This window comes from Thermobia domestica, chromosome 5 (genome assembly GCF_964235325.1).
Source record: "Thermobia domestica chromosome 5, izTheDome1.hap1.1, whole genome shotgun sequence".
Taxonomy (NCBI): Eukaryota; Metazoa; Arthropoda; class Insecta; order Zygentoma; family Lepismatidae; genus Thermobia; species Thermobia domestica.
The window spans coordinates 268,376,554-268,396,497 of NC_137458.1; the positions used below are offsets into that span (position 1 = coordinate 268,376,554).

The 19,944-nt window shown below is 36.5% G+C and overlaps 1 protein-coding gene across 1 annotated transcript; it reads right to left on the minus strand.

The window, feature by feature from the left end:
* Nucleotides 1–2,175: 2,175 nt before the first annotated feature.
* On the minus strand, nucleotides 2,176–17,161 carry LOC145686589 (uncharacterized). Its single transcript, XM_081760045.1, has 3 exons — nucleotides 16,992–17,161; nucleotides 9,586–10,020; nucleotides 2,176–2,595 (listed from the first exon to the last, which is right to left on the minus strand). The coding sequence occupies exons 2-3, from the start codon at nucleotides 10,013–10,015 to the stop codon at nucleotides 2,237–2,239; spliced, it is 789 nt and encodes a 262-aa protein (XP_081616171.1). The 5' UTR covers nucleotides 10,016–10,020; nucleotides 16,992–17,161; the 3' UTR covers nucleotides 2,176–2,236.
* Between the last annotated feature and the right edge of the window lie 2,783 nt (nucleotides 17,162–19,944).

Here is a 19,944-nt window from a genome sequence, read left to right on the forward strand (position 1 = left end):
TTGCCAACTGAGCACAAAATGAAGTTTTGTTAAATAACCCAGCAAACAAAATCTAACAAAGCTAATTATGAGTAGAACTATACCTGTGACATCTTGATGTACAGTGTTGCCAACGTTTGAGGATAGGTCATATGAATTCCTTTATGAATCTCGGATGTAGAAGACTACATACAGTACACGATTCGAACTAGTTAAAACCAAAATATGAGAAAACAAACAAGAATATAATCACTGAAGTACGAAAATGCAGAAGCAGTTTTGCCCAAGCGGAAAATCAGAATGATATCAAACACAATACACAAAACTTCATATAAGAATTCATATAGGCTTATTTTCAAACGTTGGCAACATTGTACATCAAGGCTTCACAGGTGTGGTTATAATCAAAATTAGATTTGCTAGATGTTATAATTTGTGTTCCGTGCAACTTAACAAGACTTCATTTTGAGTTCAGTTGGCAACACTGTAGTATATATGATGTTATTGAGCATGTCTGTGGGTATAATATTTGCTTAGTATACTGTTGTGTACATTTCATTTTGATTACTTTAATCATTTTGAAGTTATTTCTGTGTCAGTGTATCTTTTGCATCGCTATCTTCATATAATTCTAAATCCTTCTTTGCTCTGTATCTCCTGTTTCTGGATGTCGGCCCGTAAGAATTTGGATTTCTCACTTTTCTTCACTCCTCTATCGATTGCGCATTGTTTGATTGGGCAATGCTACTATCAATATAAGGTGTTCCATTGTCAGAAGGAAGGGTCTCCAAGTGTTTCCAACCTAATATTTTTTTTAACCAAAAAACCGAAATGTTGAAGTGTTGACTTTATTTTATAGAAAAATCGAAGATAGAGAAAATATACGATAGAAAATAGGGAAGGCCCGGCCTCAGAGCCTTATAGTACCCTTCCCCACTGACATTGCCACAAAGCTATACTTGTACTTCCATGAAAATCAATTATTATGAACACTGTGAAAACTATAGAAAACATATTTCCTCTGCTGCTATTTGATGGATCAAGATGAAATTTTCAGTTTAAGTTGAAGATGAAATAAGACACATACATACATACGTACATTTTATTATTCACCTAGTTTGCAGTGTTGCCACGTAATAACTAAAAGAATCGCAAGAAGGGGCTTTTTAAGGGAATTTTTTTAAATATCCCTCAATTAGTTTTCCTTTGTACACAGAAATGTCCCGTTCATTACGTAAACTGAAAGCATGGACTCTCACAAATCGATCGATGTATAACTTGTTCAAGTGTTGCACTAACGGTCTGATGTACGGTCATTTAAAGAGATCCCATCGATGTCTGTAAATATACACGGTTGTTAAAGGGTTAAGGGCCCCCAAGACCCAGGTGTTGCACTTATATGTTGACCAACAACTATTTTTTTTTTATTCTAAGGACCGTAAGGAAAATTGCAAAAGTTCCCTATTAGGGGGGGGTTATCACCCCCTGGGCCCTTGGTCTAGTAAGGACTGTGCAGTGATCAAGTAAAATATACTGGTACCATAGGCGCGTCTGGCGGGGGGGACGAGGGGGTCGCGTCTCCCCAATATTTTGAAGTACAAAATATTCAATATTTCATTCTAATTTAATTTATTTACTAACGACAGAATAACAAATAAATAAATAAATAAATAAATAATAATAATATTTATTTGTAATATATTATTCAGGCTGTGGAACGATTATATCAGAGCTCTTGATATACCTTAGGGGATCCGTGAAGGTAAGCAGAAAGGTAGCAAATGGAATCGAAGATAATAAATAGGTTTGGCTAGGTAGCACCGTTTTAATCACTTTCTTCGATGTCCCCCCCCCCAAATTTTACATGTCAGAGACGCCAGTGACTGGTACTATAAGAATAAGTTGGGACTGTCTTAGCTCAGTCGGTAACACGGCTGTTTTAAGCGCAAGAGAAACGGGTTCAAACCCGGGTCCAAACTAAAAATCTTATTTGGCGCATCCACAAGATTATTTATGTTTGTCCCGGAGCCCCGGAGCACACACATATTGGGTAGAAAGCAAAGGAGGTATTCGACACTTAAATAGTCATAGTCTGGATACTAGAAAACCAGCTAAAAATATTTCTCAGTTATAATGATCTTTTTTCGTGAAGAATTTTTTTCATGAACTCTATAAGAAAAGCTATTGTTTATATTATCATTGTAATCTTTATTTAACTATTTTTTTCTTCTTTGAACCACAATATATCGATTTGTGTTTATGTAATTTCCATAGCAATTCTTATGATTCCCACATCATTTATAATCCCCTGAAGCATTCCTTTGGGTATCTCTAAACATTTGCCACTTTCCACCACCTCGGCCTCCGTGGCGCGAATGGAATTGACAACGCCTGAATAGCTGAGGCTCCGATCGTGTTCAAGGTCCATGACTTCAATGGTAGAACGAGAGTCTAGGCAGGACCCCGTTATCCAGATGACCACCGTCTCATCCAGTCGAAAGCGAACCCAAATCAAATAAAATGATTTATCCACTTTTCTCTCCAGTTTACCCAAGCATTCTAGCTTTCCATTCTGCAGATGACGCTCCCATTCGATCCAAAACTCAATAATCATGCCTAATAATTAAAACGAGAAAATAATAAGTCACTATTTTTGCTACAGAATACATTTGGGGTTTCACTTATCAACGTTAAGAACGGAATAGACACCTTATATTCTTTGTGAAGACATTAATCTTTCACAGATATTTGATTTACAAACAATTAAATGACTGATCTTTATTTGGTTAACGAAAGGTAACACACTTATCTAGAACAGGATACGATCTGTACAAAAGGATGGGGAGACAACTTTCTCAACAATGGCTACTAAAAGAAGCGAAAGAAACGCGTGTAAGTGTATTTCAACTTCACAAGTATTAGCAATGACGTACTATGCCGTATGGAAATACTATTTCTGAAGAGTAAGGCAAAAGCTAATTTGGTGTGGAGCGATAAGTGATTACTCAAAGGAAAATGAAATGACATGAAATGAAATCTTTGAGTTTTAAGTCTCACGGTTATGCCGGTTAGGCTAAAGGAGACGGTGATGATGAGAAATGAAGAAAGTGGGAGGAAACGGGAGAACCCCGAGAAAACCCATGCACACGGTGTTTGTCCACCACAAAGTTCACTTGGGGGGAGCAGGGTTTGAACACGGGACCCCAAGCACCAGAGGTGAACGCTCTACCACTGAGCCACCGCGGCCCCAACTACGCAAACGAATAGACTGCAAAAGTGACAGTAGTTTATGTCAGTTGTTCGGAACCAGCGCGTAGAGAAATTTTAGAATTTAAAAATTATACAGCATTTAATAATGCGTTAAAATAAATTTTAAGACAAATTGTATTGATCAATTGGCTAGTCCGGTCTATCTATTGGCAGCAACAATGCTTAGTATTACATAGAATCACTACTTCATAGAAATTTATAAGCTTACATTATTATAATTTCTATTATTATTAATAAAAAATAAATAAACAAATGTCTCTCATCGTCGTGGGCATTCAGTAAAATCTTCCTTTCAATTTAACGTCCCACGTTTATGCCCTTTAGGTGAAGGAAAATGGATGATTAAGGCTAGTGAATGATGATGGAATAATTGTTGGAGTGAGAATGTGGAAGGAAACGGGAGTACCCCGAGAAAACCTACGGAAACGATGTTCTCCATCACAAACTTATTTGCCGGGGATCGAACCAGGGACCTCACACACACACTATAGATAATTGCTCTACCACTAAGCCACCGTGCGCCTCGGCATTCACTACAGTGTGTCGTCAGCCAAAAAAGGTTGAAAACCAATGTATTAAGAAAGCATATTTAGGAGGTGTTAAGAATAATGTTTGGTATATGGGAGTTTAGTTACTGAATGTTGCAGTAGAGAAAAAAGTGTCCCAATCTTTTATTGACTAGAAGACGACAGGAACTAGATGAATAGTTTACCATTCTCTCTCTAAAGCAGGAATGGTCAACATGTGGACCTCGATATACTAATCGACGAGTAAGTTGTGGGAGCCATCCGTGGTCTGGTCATAGATATTACTTTACGATACCATCTAGCAAGGTATTGAAGCGGTGAGTCGACCCTAGTAATTCCTGAAATGAAAAGTATCCCTCAAACCTAAAAAAGATTGGCCAGCCCTGCTCTAGAACTATCGTTCATGTTTTGTAAAGGCTTTCTAAGTTACTGATGGTATCTCGTGACTTTTACACAAACACAAACACAATCAATATTAGATCTTAGAAACTTCAAGTTATAAACAATGAAAGCTGCACTTCTTTTTATGTTCTTTACATTTTTCTTTTACTATTTCTGCTTTGTATAATGAGCCTGTCTTCGTGAGAAAGTTGCACCCCATTGGCCTTTTATTCTTCCTAACTATACTATGCTTGAACATGGGAAATCTTACAGAAATAGTAAGAAGAATCGTGGTAGCGCGATCAGTAAGGCATCTACCTGTAAACTGGCTGTCACGGGTTCAATTCCCAGTAGGGAATGGGAAATTTTTCTCGTTCTACCCTCGTTTTCAATAGGGCTCTGAGTTCACCCAGCCTCTTTAAAATAGGTGTCTGGGACAACATTATGAGCAAGTAAAGGGACCGAGCGTGACACTGACTACTTCATTCCTTTTAGTACCGAAGTCAAGGAAATGTAGAGCTGTCATTTCCACCTGGATGCTCTGTAACGTCATAGTTTGGTGCATAATCTCTCACTAAGCTCCTTACACACAGGGTAAGGAGAAGCTAGCAAAACTCTAGCGTTGATAATAAGTCAGTGGTGACAGGCAAATGAAGTGTAATCAATGGATTTGCATATACACTTCTCATGGAGTAATGGCTGACCGAATATTGCCAACCTTGTTTCGTTCAATTCCACATACCTTGTTCCTTCCTCTTTTTGCTCAATCTATTCTCTTTCTCCTGCCCCTCATAGTAAAAGTTAGATCCTACATCATATATTCGGGAGCTGCAAATGACTGATATAGAGGTTTATCTATACATTAGTCCTTGGAGTTTCATGGCATGCTTGGAGAAACAGGCACGCAAATTTTTGCTTGGAGGGGCCTACGGTTTGGGAAGTGGGGGAGTACACTACTACAAGACACTACGTCTATGTAGTAGTGAACTCACATTATTCTGCATCGAAAAAGACGATAAGTAATTGTAAAATACTTTCATCTACATTTTCAGAAAATTAAAGATAAAAACTAGGTTGTTTTTATAAGAGAAAGAATACAGATGAAGTGAAAGATGGAAATTTCATGGGTGCACCCCTGGTAAAAAATTTATTCGTCTGTTTGCCGACAAGTATCAGAGCATAAACACTGAAAGATAGAGAGAAATGATATTTTGGAGTGTAATTCAGAATCCCGAGAATAGGTTACATTTTCCCCCGTTAACCCTGTATTTAAACTACAAGTCAGTTTTCAACAGTAATCACCTTAGTGCAAGGCAGTGGCGGATCCAGAATATGACCAAGGGAGAGGCTAAACCATAATTTGCCGTTTTATCCAATGTAAAGCAGAATTGAAGCCCATTTTATCCAGTGTAAACCTGAGCGTCAAGGGGGGGGGCTATAGCCCCTTAGCCCCCCTTGGATCCGCCCTTATATATATATACCTAATGTAGATAGCGAGAAGCAGTGTTTTGATATGGGTTTTAACTTCTCTTTCCGCAGCAAAAGGGGACCTACAGCTTAACGTGGGATTTGAACCACATGAGCTCCCGACGGAATGGAAACCGGGACTGCCATGCCAAAGACGCGTACGCACTTAGGCACATTTTTTGACATGGATCCAATATCTGAACAAGTAGTTCTGTCCCCTACTTTATTTCTTTCTTTCCAAGGAAAGTCGTAGAACAATTTTACAATTATGTTAATATACGTAGATCACTACAGAGCAGAAACAATAAAAGACAGCGAGGAGTGTTTATTTTTCTTAAAGAAAAATAATTATTCAGCAACTGAATAATATGTTCAATTTCAATCTTTATCTCTCTAAACAAAACGGAAGTAGTATAAACCAGTTGAACTTCCGGTTTCTATATTGATCCTTATTAGGGATGGCCAAAATTTTGCATCAAACACAGACGCCTCTAAGAATGACCATCAACAACAGAACTTGAGTCCTGGACTTATTAAATCGTCATCAAAAAATTAGTCCTAAAGCGATCGCTGAAATTGGGAGTGTTATACAGAACATTACGAAAGGACCTGATACAATATTTACGTTTGAAGACAGTTAGAAGTACCTCTGGACTGGTCTCCCAGAATGTCTCAATCTTTCATCTTGTGTTAATGCATTATGAGAACATACCAAACAGAAAGTTGCCAACACTCGTTACCACGCAACTGACGAACCTAAAGAAACCGTTCGAAATGTATTTTCTCCAACGATCATTTCTGCAGTGCTGCGGATAACTTCACATTGTACTGCGACGAGGTGAACAATTTTCTGTTATGAAAATAATGGCGTACACACAGCCGTTCTGGAATAAAGTGTGGTGTACATATTTATCTCTGTTAGATCTATTTTTGAGACGCTGAATCTGTATCAGAAAGTATCTCGCTATCTCATCGGTGATCTCGCATAGCGTTGTCGCTAATGCTTTCACCTTTTGTCCGAGGGTTCCCTGGTTCGATTCCCAGTGTAAACACTTGGTCGCAAAGCCTTTTCAGGCCATTTATCCTGAATTAGGTTTTTTACTACCTGAGTTTCCCTGATTCACACCAGACAAGTGCCTAAATAATACCTAATATAAAAATCCCAGACTGCTTCCTTTCTTCCCCATTTCACTGGGTAGTGTGATCGCTGAGGGTTGTCACTCCTCATACATGACGGGCTTAAAAGGCTGTAGATGCTTGAAAATTAATTTTTAATCCTGATCCTAAAACGATATCTCATCGTTTAGCTTTGATACCTGCCAACAGACAGATGGAGAGACAGATTTATATCCAGTCAATAATACTTCCCACTCTTATGCATTTAACCCCTTACCGCTTGCCGTGCCATATATGGCACATCCCCTATTTTTCACTTTAGCTTTTGTGCAATTAATTAAAGGCGCCAAATGACTGTTTCGTCTGCTGTGTGAGATATTGACGTGTATGAATAAGAGATTTTGGTGTCATCTGGCATGTTCTTTGTGAGTTGTATTAGGGGGGAAAACGTTGAAATGTGGTTTTTGTGAAACAGTGGATTTTTATCAGTGAATATATATATATATATATATATATATATATATATATATATATATATATATATATATATATATATATATATATATATATATTTGGCGAAACATTGTGCGCACTTTTCCAAACAAAAAATAAAATTATTACATTCAAGATAAGTACTTTGAGATGTATTTCCAACAATACGATCCTCATTTTGTATGTTCGTATTGGAGGAATGTGAAGAAAAAACGTATGTGCCATATATGTCACACCATTCGTTTACAGGTACTTTTATGTTCTTAAAGTGTGGAAGTGACAACTACTATAGTCATTCTGCAATTCTGTTACAGCAATTGATTCAGGGCTTTTTTTTAAATGATGGACGTTCATCAATAGCTGTTAGAGAACTTTCAAATGGTGAAGACAGTGAATTATCAGATTTATCCGAAGATGAATCAGCACTAGATCCAAGAAATACCAATATTGTATTATCGGACTTGGATGAAGATTCTGTTGCTCCTTCCCCTGAGAGAATCATCATACCCAATTCTGATGATGCAATGAATTCAGATGCTGACGATGTCCCTTCTCTGTCTCATAAATAATTCTCAGGATTGGAGGTCTACGTCATCGAGCGATTTGAAAAACATCAAGCGGATACCTAGAAACATGGAAAAGTCCCCAGAAGATGTAAAATTTCAAGGACCTCAGGACTTACCTGAAGAAATAAAACAGCTATCAACGCCTATTGAATATTTCAAGTACTTTTTAATTGATGAGATTCTTCACTACACAGTTGAACAGTCAAAGCTACATTCAACGCAAGTTCGACCAACAAATGACTTCAAATAAACTTGAACAGCTTATTGTGTGGTTTTCTACATGTCAATTATTCAACTCGCAACTATTAGACATTACTGGAACAGAAGGCTTGGTCATGATGCGGTAAATCAGGTGATGAGTTGTGATCAGTTTGAAGAGATCAAACAATTTATTCACATCAATGCAAATTCCATTTTTATTCCAGCAGGAGAACTTGCCCATGACATACTTTGTAAGATTAGGCTTTTTCTTGAACAGATACGAGAACGTCTGAGAGAAGTCCCCAAAAAAGAATTCTTGGCAGTGGATGAGTAAAACACTCCCATAAAGTGTAAATCACCGATAAAACAATATAACGCAAAGAAACCTCATAAATGGGGTTATAAAGCATTTGTTCTGAGTGGAATTTCAGGTTTCAGTTATGATTTCGAAATATTACTTGTGTTCAAAGTAATGTTATTCCTACTGCAGCTACACTTAGGCGATAGTAGTAACGTTGATGTTTGGTTGACTCAGTCTGTACCTCGAAATATTCTTCGATTTGGTTTACAAATGTACCCTTAGAATTGTAACCCTGCTCATTTCTAGGAAAGTTTACCTTACTGCATAGTGTGCCACATGTGGCACATACTTATTTCTCGTCGGAATTAAGTGAAAAATCTAAAATTCAAGTTTTAATTCATTTTTTACGTTTACATATGAGGATTTTCAATACCGATTTTTTTTGTTAAAAGAAAAAAAAACATGCGGAAAGGGGTTAACAAAGTTTGGAAGTCTAAAAGCCAGAACCCGCACTAAATAAACTTAAAATCACTTAAAATGATAGTATATCCAGCACACTTAAAAAATTCAATATGGGACGGGACGATGAGAGCTCAATAAATCCTATGATTACATGTTTGGTCAGTACTTGTACAAACAAGGTTTCGGGTTCAGTGCAATTAATCTGTTCATCTTAATTTATGAGTTATCCCATAAAGAACGCCAACTTTTGAGATGCCCACCATTTCTGTTCTAGTAAGTTGGTACCACTGTTTTCGTTATAAGATTTTCATCTAGTAGCCACGGAGCGCCGAATAGAGCATAGTCGTCGTCTGTTTTCTGTACGGATAGGAACTGTATGGACTTGTTACGACAGAGGTTCCTTGGCCGGGTGATCTCTTGCAACGGTGACGTGAATTAGCCACCCAAATCTTATGGTTTGACACCATGTGATTTCTTTCTGAGAGAGTATTTGAAATCTCGGGTGTACGCCAACAAACCACGATCACTTCCGGAGCTCAAGGCCGAGCGTGTGATTTAAAAACTAGAAGTACAAGTATGCCGAAAAGTTATGGAAAATTTCATGGAAAGAACGAGAGTATGCCTGCAGAGTCGTGGAGGGCATTTGAGTGATACCATATTTCATACATAATCACAAGTAGCATACATTACAAAAATACGTAAATATGTAAATTATTAATTTCATCAATAATGCATGTTATTATGCACTCAAAAGTTGTGTTCTTTATGAGACACCCTTTACTTTAGATAGATCATAAATACGATATTAAACACTGTAATTTACCGTCTATTATTTCGTGATGAAGCAGCGTAGAATGTTCGAACTTCAAATGATTTTCAAACGTGTTAATGGCAACCAGGGCCTTACACGGAAGCATCGGGCAAGAGAATGGTCTTCTGGTGGACCTCGGATCATCAATAAGAGCCCTGTCACCAACACTAGAACAACTACTGTCACGACTAACTATTCCCTTCGTGTGAGACTCCATTGAATAACCAATAAGCTCTTCGGCCAAACTATTCCTTATATTAGTCAATGCATTGTCACAAGTGGGACATTTCGCAGGATGTTTTGAGTTCTTCTTACAAATTCCACATACATTGTGCCCACCTTCGCAGATAAACACAGGTATCGTGAGAAGGCTGTTGCATATTTCGCACTGCATCAATTTTGCGAAGTTATCTATATCAATCAAGGAGCGGAATCTGGACATCCTGCCTGGAATAAAAGAAAACAAAAATTAATGTTAACATAAATATTTTGTTGAAGTAGGTTAAATGCTTTCTTTCTCCAAGTAACGGAAAAGCAAACTATTCGTAATAATGAAAGTTTCATTTGAAAACTTCGATTTTCGATAGTTTTACACATAATATGTGCTTTATATTCCTTCATTTGATTTCTTTTTTTAAAATTTCGATCTCAAGGACAATACAGTTGAAACTCGATAAGTCGAATTTCTTGATAACTCATTTTTTTCACATTCCCTTGATCTCTTTCTAACACTCTATGTTAAAATAGCCATTGTAAGTTGAATGTTTAAAAATTACAACATCGATAAATCAAATTTTAAGGGTTTTAATAACCATATTTAAAAACTTTGGTAACTCGAACTTTTGTATCTGTGAACCTTTACGAGTCCAAGTTTACATGCATAAGTTGAATTTCTCTTGATATCACCTCGACAAATCAAAGTTATAGCTCTATGCTTTTACGTAATTGTCATTATTGCTAGTCCTGTCATTATTGCTAATTGTAATTGTAATTGTGTTTCACTTGTGTCTAGTATTTTATTGTTACTGGTCATCTTATTTAATTTGAGGTACTTTCACAACTTACAAGGAGAAGGCAGACTTTGGTAAGTGAACTTCGGGGCCAATTTTGCGAGGAGGTAGTGCACTTTTAAAGAGTTAACATTAAAAACTGGGAGAGCGCAATGGGCAAAAATAAGGGAGGAAAATAGTCTTCAAAAGTTTTCTGCTCGCCACATATACTATTCGAACCGCAATTTTTTCAAGTGACGGCGTGGCACAGTGAGTAAAGTGTACAGGGTCCCGGGTTCGAGTCAATCCTTGTTTTGTTTTTTGCTTAGACTAATAAAGTAACCATTTGTAACTATAAATAAAATATTAATTCACCATACGTTTATAATTAATAAAACAATAGAAATTTTAAAATCACTTGTAAAATCTTTCAATGTTTCATGTTAACTAGCAAGAAAATTTAATATATTCCGTAAATATATTGATATCACGAGTTGTATTATGGTTACGACAGTCAACGGCGGCGCCGATTTCTCTGTAAATTTGGGGGGCTCATTCATAAAAAAATACATACAACAATACATGTAACAATAAAAAATATATTCATAGAAATACATGGGGCCCATATGAGCTTGGGGGGACGGGACCTCCATGATCGGCGCCCTTGACGACAGTCGTTGTGTAATAAATGTTCTTGACGCTTCGTGTCTACATCTGTTAACAGTGTGCGATTTACAAAGGAGTTGAGGGGGGAATTCCCTTTGCTAATACTGGAAGCAGATTTTCCCCCATTCCCCTTGTAATTCTCACACTGTCAACAGATGTAGACACGAAGCTTCAAGAACATTTTTTATACAACGACTGCAGTAACAATAATATTTACGGAAGAGATTAAATTTTGTTTCTAGTTAATATGGAACATCAAAAGAATTTACAAGTGATTGAAAATTTCTATTCAAAGTGTTTTTATTCATTATAAACATATGGTGAATTAATATTTTACTTATAGTTACAAATGCCTACTTTATTGGTTGAAGCAAAAAAACAGGTTTGACTCGAACCCGAGACCCTTTGCACTTGAGTCGCTGGTCCTTCTCACTCTGCCACGCAGTCACTTGATAAAGTTGTGCGTCGTACGATATATGTGGCGAGTAGAAAACTTTAAGACGGATTTTCTCCGTCATTTTTGCCCATTGCGCTCTCCCAGTTTCTAATATTAACTCTTGAAATGTGCACTACCACCTTGCAAAAAATGGCCCTGAAGTTTACTGACCAAAGTCTGCCTTCTCCATGTTAGAGTTATAGAGGTTGAGTGAATAAACTTTGAGTTATAGAGGTTATATAGTCACTTTTCATGAGGCACGCAGAACCTTGGTATTTCGAATTTTTGTTGTGGTTAACTTGATAACTCGAAACCTGACTAGTTGATAACTCGAATTTGCTTCGAGTTATCGAGGTCCACTGTATATATCGTACGTGATCGATGAAAGTTATCCGATCTTGACCAAAGTTGGGATGGTGATAGAAATTTATAACTGTAGAAAACATATAAATATTATAGTTGTGCAAGCTTTTGGTTTCTGAGTTATAGGTCTTCAAAATTACGTTTGGACTTAGTGAAGAGAGACTATATGCTGCCTATCGCATGCTGTAGGTGAAATTCATCCGATTTTGACAAAAGTTGACTTAGTGACAGATCTCGATAAGCTCAGAAAGTATAGGAAATACAATATGGGAACTATTAGTTCTAGAGTTACTGACTATCAAATTTGGTTTTAATTACGTTTTTTTCTACAGCAGCTATTATTAAAATAATTTCTTACACATTACAGAAAATCACACAAAATCGAATGAAAAACTTTTTTTTTTTTTCGTTTAGTAAAACCTAAGATGCTTTCACATTAAATTGGTTCTTGAACTCTACAATATATTCAGAACGAAAAACAGAACTAAATTACAAAATCTGGATATTATACTACACATATCGGTTTCAGTGCACTGTGATTGCATAACAAAATAGGAAATATAGTTAGTAGAGAACAATTAATACGTTAATTGACTTTACAGCAAAACAAAACGGTACAGCAAAAAAATATGTGAAAATATTTCATTGACATCGGGATAACGCACATCTAAATATTTATTTATTTATTTATTTCTAGGTAATATGAAAATGCATGACAATAAAGTTCAAGTATTTGACTCCTAATGATAGAAAATAAATAATTTAATTAAAAAACAGAACATGAATTGTAGGAATGATAAAAAAAATACATTAAAAATTGAGATCTTGGCCAACAATTACTTTTTGGATCAGGGGCCACAAATTTTTTGAACGGCGCCTAAATCAAGTTTTCGTATTCTTCACGGAATAAGCACATCATGAGTTAAGTGATAGTTTGGGTTTGGCTACACTACATATAGTTCTCCAGATACAAGGCGTATACCAGGTAAGAAAATTTTTGATTGAAATATATTTGATTTTTGATACATTTTTGGATCAGGGGCACAAAATTTTTGAACGGCCACTAAATCGAGTTGCATTCATATTCTCAAAGAAGACTTGTGGTTTGCTTTAGTATGTAACAAGCAGTGGCGGATCTAGCCCGGGACAGGGGGACCTAGGCCCCCAGTTTTTTGAGTGACAAAAATAATTTAATCCATTATTAATTTATGCTTGAAAGTTTATAGAAAACTCATGATATACCTATCATATTCTGGGTTCTGGATGGCTACCCCTGTTTTTACCTTCTAGATTCGCTACTGTTAAAGAGCCCTTTCCACGCTGAAAAAAACGTGCCTCCCCCGTGAGAACAACTACCTGCTTACACCACGGTGAATTCACAATCAGATTTCGTTTTAATTTGTTGTCACAAACCACTACAATATTACAAAAAATTCAGAATAAAGAAGAAATGACCTCATTTTAACAGTTTTTAACTTCTAAGAAAATTAAAAAAAAAAGAACTTTGCACAATATGTCAATACTTTTTTTTTTTTTTAGTGTGTGCACTCCGAGAATTAAATTTGGTAATTTCTTGGTAGTTTGAATTGTCTTATTGAAGAAAAAAAAAGTTATGTTTTAAAGTTGAATAAATCGATCGGTTAGGACTGAACTTATTAAGACACGTACCTATCCTCTTTTTTCTATTTTACAGGTTATAATTTACAAAACAACAATAAATGAACAGAATATAAAGCATTATATTTAAATAAAAATGAACCACTCATCAGCGCCAAAACCATTGTACTATAGCTAGAAACGTTAAATTTGGACAGCAAACTATACCATGAAAGCAATGGATAAACATAGATATTTGAAATATGTAGCCTAAGAGAATATACACGGGTTCAATTCTGATAATTGGCTTGTATAGAGTATCTTACGAATCCTTTATATTGGAGAGATTATCGTGGCCATGAGAACTCATTAAAAATAACTGATCACACATTTCAGTGTTTTCGAACATTTCAATTTTAAAGAGGAGAAGTTGGAAATTTGCACAATATTAGAATTTCCAACTTTACACGTATTCACTTTATTTTTGCTATGCGAAGAATGAGCATCAATTACAATTTTTTTTGTCGTCGATCACGGAACGTAGTGTGTGTACTTTTGAGAAAATCTACAAAAAAGTTCGGAAAAATATCACTAGATGTCAGTAGCTGAGAGAACATCACAATATTGGCAGTTTCACAGTTTGAGAGAAGTTTCATAATTCCATCAAGAGATGGCGGGTGCTTTCATTCTACAAGCGTTATCGTTAAACTATATCCAGAGAGAATTTGCCAGTAAACTACTACATATTTATTTCATCAAATGTAAACCTATACTATTTTTAATAAATCTTTGTAATTTCTGTCAAATAAATTATTTTCGGTGGCTACTTTATCCAGTAGGTAAGATAAATGGACAATGTTTAGCAGAAGGGGTCCAGCTATTTTTCCTCAAAAAAATGTTACAATTTCAGTAGTTTCTATTCGCATTAGGTCAGTTCAGGTTAGTTTAGGTTAGGTTAGGTTACTTTACGTTAGATTATATTAGCGTAAGGGTTCGGCATAATTTTCGAAAAAATGATAGAATTGAGCTAATTACCATTAATATTAGGTTAGTTCAGGTTAGTTTGTGAGTTTATTTTAGCTTAGGTTAGATTTGGTTAGGTTATGTTAGGTCTAAGTACTTGCATCTTCCATTTCTCCCGTAAATTTTGTATTTTTTACGTACTTCTGGACCCCGCCTGCTAGACATTTACCAAGATAAATATATGTGCATCCATTATTTTAAAATTTTGTAACACAACTGAGTTTCGTTTTACCGTATGAAACTACGGTAGACTTATTTATTACTGAAACTTGCAACAGTATATCTATAACTATTAGATTAATAAAATTAGAGATTAATAAGATCAAAAATAAAACATGATCCTCGGATGCTGAATACATATCAAAACTCCTTTACTCTCTATGCTTTACTGATTTTTTCTATGAAGATAAAAGTTGAAACCGGACATCGTTAGTTTGAAAATGAAATGAAATCTTTAAGTTTTACGTCCCACGGTTATGCCGGTTAGGCTAAAGGAGACGGTGATAATGAGAGATGAGTGAAATGGTGGAATGAAGAAAGTGGGAGGAAACGGGAGAACCCCGAGAAAACCCACGAGCACGGTGTTTGTCCACCACAAAGTTCACTTGGCGGGGGCTGGGATCGAACCCGGGACCCCAAGCACCAGAGGTGAACGCTCTACTACTGAGCCACCGCGCCCCCCTATCGTTAGTTTGAATAGCTTCCAGACTGAATAAATGGTTATGGAAGGCAACGGAGCTCATTAGGGGGGCAAGGTGGGGCGCTCGCCCCCTAGAGGAAATTGTACTTCGAAATATCGAAAACCCAACAGAATTTTTTAGAATAGTTACAGCAAAATTTGAAACTATATTTGAAATATTGCTTATACTTGCCCCCCCCCCCCTTGGAAACCACATCATGGGCGACCTTGACGGGAGAAGATAGAATCTATCTTGCGAAGCTGAATCGATTGATAAAAACTGCATTTCGATATATCTTACCGTTTTTATTCTATGGAAATCAGTATTGAAACCGGAAGTAGTAGAAAATTTAAACCACTTTTGGTTTTAGTAGTGTTACGAGTTGTGATGGATGGTATGCTCCCTTGAGAGACTGAATCGTTTGGAGAAAACCACTTGTGGTCTCTATACCATTTTTGTTCTATGTCGATTGATATTGAAACCGGAAACGGCTAATTTGAACCACTTTCGGTTCGGTTAATGAACAAGATGGAACTTATTTTTGGGACTGAGAATCGATTGCATAAACCTATCTCGATATCTATTACTATTTTTGCTATGTAGAAATCAGTATTGAAACCGGAAGTAATGTTAAATTTGAACCACTTCCGGTTTTGATAGAGTATTTGAGATGGTCACGGTATGTTATCTTGAGACGCTGAATCGTTTTCAGAAAAGCGCTTCTCTATACATGTTATCGTCTTAGTTCTATCCCAATAAACGTTAAAATCGGAAATAACTAATTTCAACCGCTTACAGTTAGAATGGAGAGTTAATGGAGAAGATAAATTTTTTTCTTGTAACGATGAATTGATTTAAAAAAAAAAAAGATCTCGACATCTCTTATCATTTTTGCTCTGATACCGGTACCTGTAAACAGACTGACGGACATAAAACTCCGACACTTACTTACGTATAACATAGGTTGGAAGTCTAAAAATAAAGGATCCATATTGTTCAACAATACAGGGTGGTCTGGAAGTGGGCGTACTCCCCTTTAGTTTCAACAATATAGTGTTAGTTATGGTAGAATGTCTGTATACAGTTACCTTGAAGTCTTAAAAGTCTTAAGAGTCATAAACAGTCGTTCTTTCAGAAAAAAATGTTCCGGGGGAGCACACTTAGTATTCCGGGGGGCACTGCTGGTACTTTTCTATTTATTATATTGTAGACGTATTATTTTGGTCTCCTCCGGGGGGCACTCTCAGAGCTCCGGGGGCAGTTTCCCCCCAAAAAACACCTCTGTGTAACAAGCAAGGTACCGGTACTTAGCACCAAGTGATTTTCACCTATATGGACAATCCCACAGAGTCAACGTTTTCACAGTGATGACCAAGTGAAGTAGATTGTCCAAGGATAATTCAGATGTGCTGACAATTTTTTTATGCTAAAGGCTTCCACTGTCCAGAATAACTTTAGCACGAGGATAATATGTTGAAATAAGTGTAGTTAACCTTTTTTTTTTTTTTTTAAAGTCCTGGATTGACTTGAACACCTCGTATTTTTCTACTGACTGATACATTGTATCGGAGTTAATGGAACATAAATCTCAAACATGATATTTCTTTAATCCAAATTACTGATCTGAGGATATATAAATGTTATGAAAATTAGATTACTACTAACCTTATAAGTTGAAGATATATTGCCAAGATATCTCCTACAAACAGCGAATGAAATTCCTCACTACGTAGAACTGTAAAGCCATATAAGAAATAAGCAAGAAATCAAATTTCCATAAAGAAACATTTAATTTTGTTCAGCACTACGCAAGTATATTGATAAACAATTAACTTTAAAAAAGATTGTAGTTAAGGAGTTGAAAAATTCCCAACAATTCCAAATAGACAAGACATAACAAATACTATAATAGTAGTGTTGTTATAGATTTAGCATCAAAGATAGGATTAATTGCTATATAAATGCAGTTTATTAGGAACTTAAAAGAGTTTCGCGATATCAGCATATTGAGCTAAAGTACAGCTCACAGATGACGAGAAGAACCCTAGCAGAAGTAGTGTGACGTAGGTATGGGCTCGCCCACTTTTCGCACAGGGGTTTCAAATGACATCACGGAATAGCACACAGATAACTACCCGGAGTAGCAGACGACATCTAAGTATGGTATAGACCACACCTCAAAAACCGAAAATGGATTTGACCGTGTCGTTGATCTTTTCCCGCTTCCCCTGTTTTAGGGTTCTTCTCGTAAAAAAAAGTTCATAAAAATTGAATGACTTGTAATTAACATTCATTTTCACGTAGAAATGCGCTAGTACTAAATGAAAACGATTGATCTTATGGAGACACCTAGTGGGCAAATAAACATATAAAAAAAAATATGGTATATGAAGAAACGCATTTACAGCCTTTATTTCGGAACAATCAGATGATTTTGATTTGTATAATAATGACGATTGATTTTACATCGCAGTCGTTAATTTTCACTCCCATCTAATTAAGGCGAAGTCTAAGCTTTTACTAAAACTTTCTGAGCAATAGCTAACGATTGTAATTGATAAAACTAGTGTCAACTATTGAAATTACTGCGATCTAAACCTGTACTCCGGAAAGAATTGAGAGTACGCTCCTTGCAACAACGAATATCCTATCAGTGTTGCCACAATCCTAGCTCTGGAGTGGGCTGAAAAATAGTACCAAATTAAGACAAAAAGGGCTGAATTCGTTATTTTATACCAGTGTAATACATGGTTCTATGACACGAAACTAAAAGAGGTAAAGTTCTCGAACACTCCCCACCCCCACCTCTTCCGAGAGTCCAAAGCAAGAAAGTGCTCTTTTTAAAAATTACATTTTGAAAACATCCAAATAGGAGGACCCCAAACAACCGTGGGAGTAGATGAAACTTTTCTCGCAAGTGGAAAGTATAACAGAGGCCGCAAATTAAAAGGAAAAACAGTTATCATCATCATCATCATCATCAAACGCATTAAAAAAAAGATTTCAAGCTAAAACTTCCACCACACTACTTTCTCGTCTCCTTCATGTCTGACGAGGATGCACCCATCTAGCATCATTTGTTTCCCGGTATAGCGAATTACGAATTTTCCACACAAGGTTCGTAGCGTTTTGCGGTGCAACGTCACAGAATTAATGTTCAACAGCATTTTTAAGAGTTAACACAGTATGAGTAACGTGAGATGTAGTAAAAGTCTTACTGACACTTTTGAAAATGTGACAAGTATTTGTTAAATGGTGCTGAATTGGGTGGAATTGTACCAATTTTTTCACAAAAGGGGCTGAAAATGCTAGCGTGGTACCAATGGGCCGATGAATGACAAAAAGGGCTGAATTTGGTACAATTGTACCAAGTGTGGCAACACTGTATCCTATACACGAAAGTACCCTAGAAGAAAAATGAAATGAAATCTTTGAGTTTAACGTCCCACGATTTTGCCGGTTAGGCTAAAAGAGACGGTGATGATGAGTAATGAATGAAATGGTAGAATGAAGAAGGTGGAAGGAAACGGAAGAACCTCGAGAAAACCCACGCCCACGGTGTTTGTCCACCACAAAGTTCACTTGGCGGGGTCTGGGATCGAACCCGGGACCCCAAGCACTAGAGGTGAACGCTCTACCACTGAGCCACCGCGGCCCCAGTAACCTAGAAGAGAATCACACAGTTGTGGAAGTTGTGATACCGAACATGTTAGCAAGTATGAAGCTATTGATGGGAAGATAAGTTGCTATTTATTTCACTATGGGATGGCATTTTGTATTCCTTTGAGACTGTTGCATAGGTTACGGACCCTACTACGTCTCTCCTAGATACGTCTCTGCTCATAACTATTTTAATATTTTCATAAAGACATTGGTGTATCATTGAACTCAATCCAGTAGCTTTCGAGCCATTAACGGTTTAACTTACGTAAATAAATACACCATTAGTTTTATCACATACAAGCCGAAGTTTTCATTCTTTACTTGGTACGATATAAGGTAAATCGAAAATATTTTTCTGGGGCTGAGGAGTAAAGTAGCATAAGCCATAAAATATTAATTTCACAGGAGAAGCGAAAAAAATGTTTGCAAGACAATATTTTGTTGAATTGTGTCGATTGCTTAAAAAAAAACAAAAAAAAAAAAACGACTTGACATAGTTTAACTCAGCCCCAGAAATATATCCATCCAATAAGACGGGAGATCAATGGCAGAGGTGTCGATTTTTGTAAATTAGGGGGGGAAGAGGATTCAAGTATGTGCGTTTCGTTGTCACATATCATCTAATAAGACACCAATGAGTATTTTAATAAACAATAAAATTCATTGTTTTTCTACGAAATATAATAGTAAAATGTATTTACATAGTCGTTAATACAATTTATTTCAAGTACCACACAACTTAATTAAATTAGGGGAGTCCAACAAACTTCGGAGTTCTCCCTGGATAAATGCCTCTGATCAATGATTGATCACTCATTTCTGGTATGAGGGGTCTCTGCTTTGATCCCAGAGCATGTGAATCTGTGTTGGACTACATCGTGTCTTTCGGCTTCCTCGGGTTCTCCCGTTTCCTCCTACACTCTCATTTCACAATTTCTTTCAGAAATATTAATTT